The 3,716-nt window shown below is 32.2% G+C and overlaps 1 protein-coding gene across 1 annotated transcript; it reads left to right on the top strand.

Annotated features, from left to right (window-relative positions):
• The first annotated feature begins 867 nt into the window (after positions 1-867).
• LOC129950461 (uncharacterized) lies at positions 868-3,400 on the top strand. Its single transcript, XM_056062400.1, has 3 exons — positions 868-1,181; positions 2,727-2,877; positions 2,944-3,400. Exons 1-3 carry the CDS (start codon positions 977-979, stop codon positions 3,398-3,400), a joined length of 813 nt encoding a protein of 270 aa, XP_055918375.1. The 5' UTR covers positions 868-976.
• The last annotated feature ends 316 nt before the right edge of the window (positions 3,401-3,716 follow it).

Genomic DNA, 3,716 nt, shown 5'->3' with positions numbered 1-3,716 from the left:
GAATTTTGACTCCAACCCAGTAAAATAAATGTACCGTTTTACTGATTCTTTTGCTATTTCTAACACTTCAAAGTATACATACACATACATACATAAGAGGTTTAAGTGTTTTTATAAAGCCCCTGATATATAAAAAAAGAGATATTTCTTTAAAAGTTGAACTTACCAATAAAATTATAATATTATTAATACAATTTTTTAATGATATTTTCTTTATTTTTTCGATTAAAAACCCCGAACTTTATTCACAGAAATTCACCAATTTAAAACACTTCCACTCCCACATCTTATCTACTTAAAACTAACTGTCAACTGTTGCCCGCCATCGTCAATGGATTTGTAGCAACATTTTGCAACCTTGTTGCTAATGTATAAGAATCATTCACAATAGATATGAAGAAATCATGCACACTAATGCACACAAGATCAATCTATTTACAAGGTGGATCACATTTTTATACCTAATATGAAAAAAATTAACCCTTTTTGTATACAGAATTGTTCCTTTTTTTAAAACACGTTTCAAAATACATTGGAATGATCTTTTAAAATAAAATTCAGAAACAATATATGTAAATGATCTCATATCTATAAAAGTTATTATAACTTAAAATTAGGAAGTCACTTCTGATCCACCCTGTATTCGTAATGAAGTATACACAACATTCACATGGATGGCTTTTGCATTATTGGAATATATGTATGCTTATATAAAATACTTTAGGAGAGACTGGAAATATGTTCACCGGAATTAAGATGGGGTAGATAATGTAAAATATATTTACCGCTATTCTTAAGTAAATAGGTAACATTTCCTGATTCCTCTCAATCATCCAATTTCCGTAGTCCATTTTGTTTATTGTTTTTGTAGTTTTATTTGGAAAATCAAAATCGATAAAAATAATCTATCTTAATAAAAATAATATATACCTCTTATATTACCTCTTAACAATTAATTAAAAGCTTAAGCTTAACAATGACCACAAATCCCAATGAAAGTTTTCAAATTCACAATTATTCATTTGCAGCTATTTATGCTTTTATACAGAAAGTCAAAGAGTATCCAATGCTCTACAAGGATCATACCAAGAACGTCGATACACATTGGTCAGAAATTGTTAGATCTCTTTTGGAGAATGGAGCCGATTGTATTCTTACTCATTCGCAGAAACTCTATTGGGGTAAGTATGTTTCTTTTCACATTGATTTTAAACAAGACAACAGAACTAGTTGCACTATGTTAAGTTGAGCCAGCTCAAGAAGCTAGGAGCCAGATCTTATGTTTTATTATACATATTAGTAAATGAATGTAGGTAGGTATTTTTTGTATAACCTGTTGTGGACCGTGGGTGAAACTTTAATAGTCCTGGAAACGACGTAGCTGTGCTACTCTAGTTAGGTACCTTCATTTATAAAACCGACAAGTATTGAGACGGTCACAATCCGCTTACAGCTGGTGAGTATTAGGTAAGTAGGTATTAGCTACGAATACGTAATTTGTAATTTGAGTACAGTACCCAGCAAAGCCACAAAAGAGCCTCCAAGTTAGAGGGGGTGGTTTATTTATGCCAAGTATTTTGTGAGTTCTATTTGAAACTGAAACAGTTTCTCTTTTTCTTTGCACATGTGTTGCCTTATCACAAATCAACGACTCCACTTAGGAGACTTCTAATATAACGATCTCTGTGATCAAACAAATTCCTACTTAAAATCATCATAACAAGCTCCTTATGGTTAAACAATTTGAGAAGATCTTTAGATTCAGGACCAAGAACTGGACTGAGTGTGTTGCTTTCTTAGCCAGAAGTCACTTTAACCTGAAATTTTAGTTAAACCAATTTTTTTTGTTGAACCAATAGACTTAACGCCTAAGTTGAACAACCTAGACTTAAAGCTTCACCTTTGATTGCAGCTAGAGTAAGCGAGTCAATGAACATTTTGGACACGTAATAAGTTACTATACCTTGGCGTATTATAAGTGCTGACATGCCAAAGGTTCGAGATTATGGCGAAGAATTGACGAAATTGCTAAGAGTAGTTTTTGATATGAAAAGCTATTTCTTAATTTGGCCTTTTGAACTCGGAATAAAAGCTGTACCCCTCCTCAATTACTGACATTACTCGCACACCTGTACGGTTAAAAATGTTAAGGCAGTAGAACCCTGTTCTGAACAAGTTGTTAAGCATCCTTATTTACTTTTTACTTATTAAATACGTTTCTAAATTATCGATGCTTATCAAATGTAGACATCTTCCGATCTGGTTGTAATCTGAAGAGTCCTTCATCGTACAGACCTTAAGAATAACTCTCTTATTTTGACAGGCGTCCTTAAAACAAGTTTGCTTTCTATAACCGAACTTTAAATCGTTTGATCACCACCACAATTTATCATGTCTTTTGTGTCCTTACAAATATTTGTATAAACAATCTTCACTCTTTCTTCCCCTCAAACAATTGAGCTGTAATGGTCTCATCTCCAGGAATACCCAACAGTTCTTGCTTGAGCTCGGATGCATTGACAAGTATAGAGGTACTTTTTTAGGATTATATAAAAAATGTGGGATTTGAAAATTGAATCAGAACTGCCGGGACCATCCGATTTCTCCAAAACAAACTTGTACTACTTTATAAAAACTGTGTTCTATAACTACAATCTATAAATTTAATATTTTCGGAGCTTTATGAAGGCTACACTACACTGTCCTATCTATTTCTCATTTTTTAGAAAGAATATACCGTGGACTATGGATGTGGATGCGTCATATCTTCACAAGGGACATGGTGGCTAGATACCTCGGGCAAGTTGGTCTAAGTCAAAATCCGAAATATGTTTGGTTGGAATTTTTAAGTTTCCTCGAACCGTTTGTTCATCTGAGGTTTGCCTCAAATTCTAACTCAATTTGTTTATAATTCTATTAATTTCATTCTTGTTTTTTTTTCAGCGCAAATTCGTTCAACTGCGATACTGATTTGGATCCTTTTATTTATTTACAAGTTTTGTCCTCAGAAGAGACGACTTTAGTTCCATATAGTCAATATATGCAATATTGGAAACAGTTTGAAGAGACTTTAGATGCTGATACATATTATGTATCAATTTGCGTTCAAACTATGGATTATTTGCCTTATGATGATTTAAAATTGGAACTTGAGCTTTTCTTGGAAAAAATAAGTGAAATTAAAGACATTGCAATGGATAACAAAGATGATGATGATGACGATTATGATAATAACTATGATATACTTCAAGACAAAGTTATTGAGTTTTCACCAGTTTCATCAACAACTTCGAGTGATATTATCGAAGAACAATTAATAACGTCATTGATTGAAGATACTGAAGATTATGATGATTTTCTGAGCTTTTTTATTACGAATATTGAAAAGTCTGATGAATAATATCAAGGCTTAGTTAATCATCACACATCTTTCTAACAAATTAATTAAGATAAAGTATATTATTGAATTAAGTTTAAACGCAAAAAGCTTTTAACATTGTTTTCAACAATAAATAAGAAAAATCATTGTTTTAAACATTTATAATAAAAAGTAAAAAAGAACTTAAAAGTATTTTAATTTGAATAGAAACTAGCTCTTCTCAACAGTACCTTAAGGTGGGTGTCCATTTGAGAGTAAAAGTGCTGCGAGTCACTCTTAAACTGCTCTCAAGAGCGATTTCGCAAGTGGACATAGTCTGGACAGTAGCTCGCAGAGA

Source organism: Eupeodes corollae, chromosome 3 (assembly GCF_945859685.1).
Source record: "Eupeodes corollae chromosome 3, idEupCoro1.1, whole genome shotgun sequence".
Lineage (NCBI taxonomy): Eukaryota > Metazoa > Arthropoda > Insecta > Diptera > Syrphidae > Eupeodes > Eupeodes corollae.
Note: the sequence above shows the minus strand (reverse complement) of the source record. Positions and strands in the feature narration are given on the sequence as shown.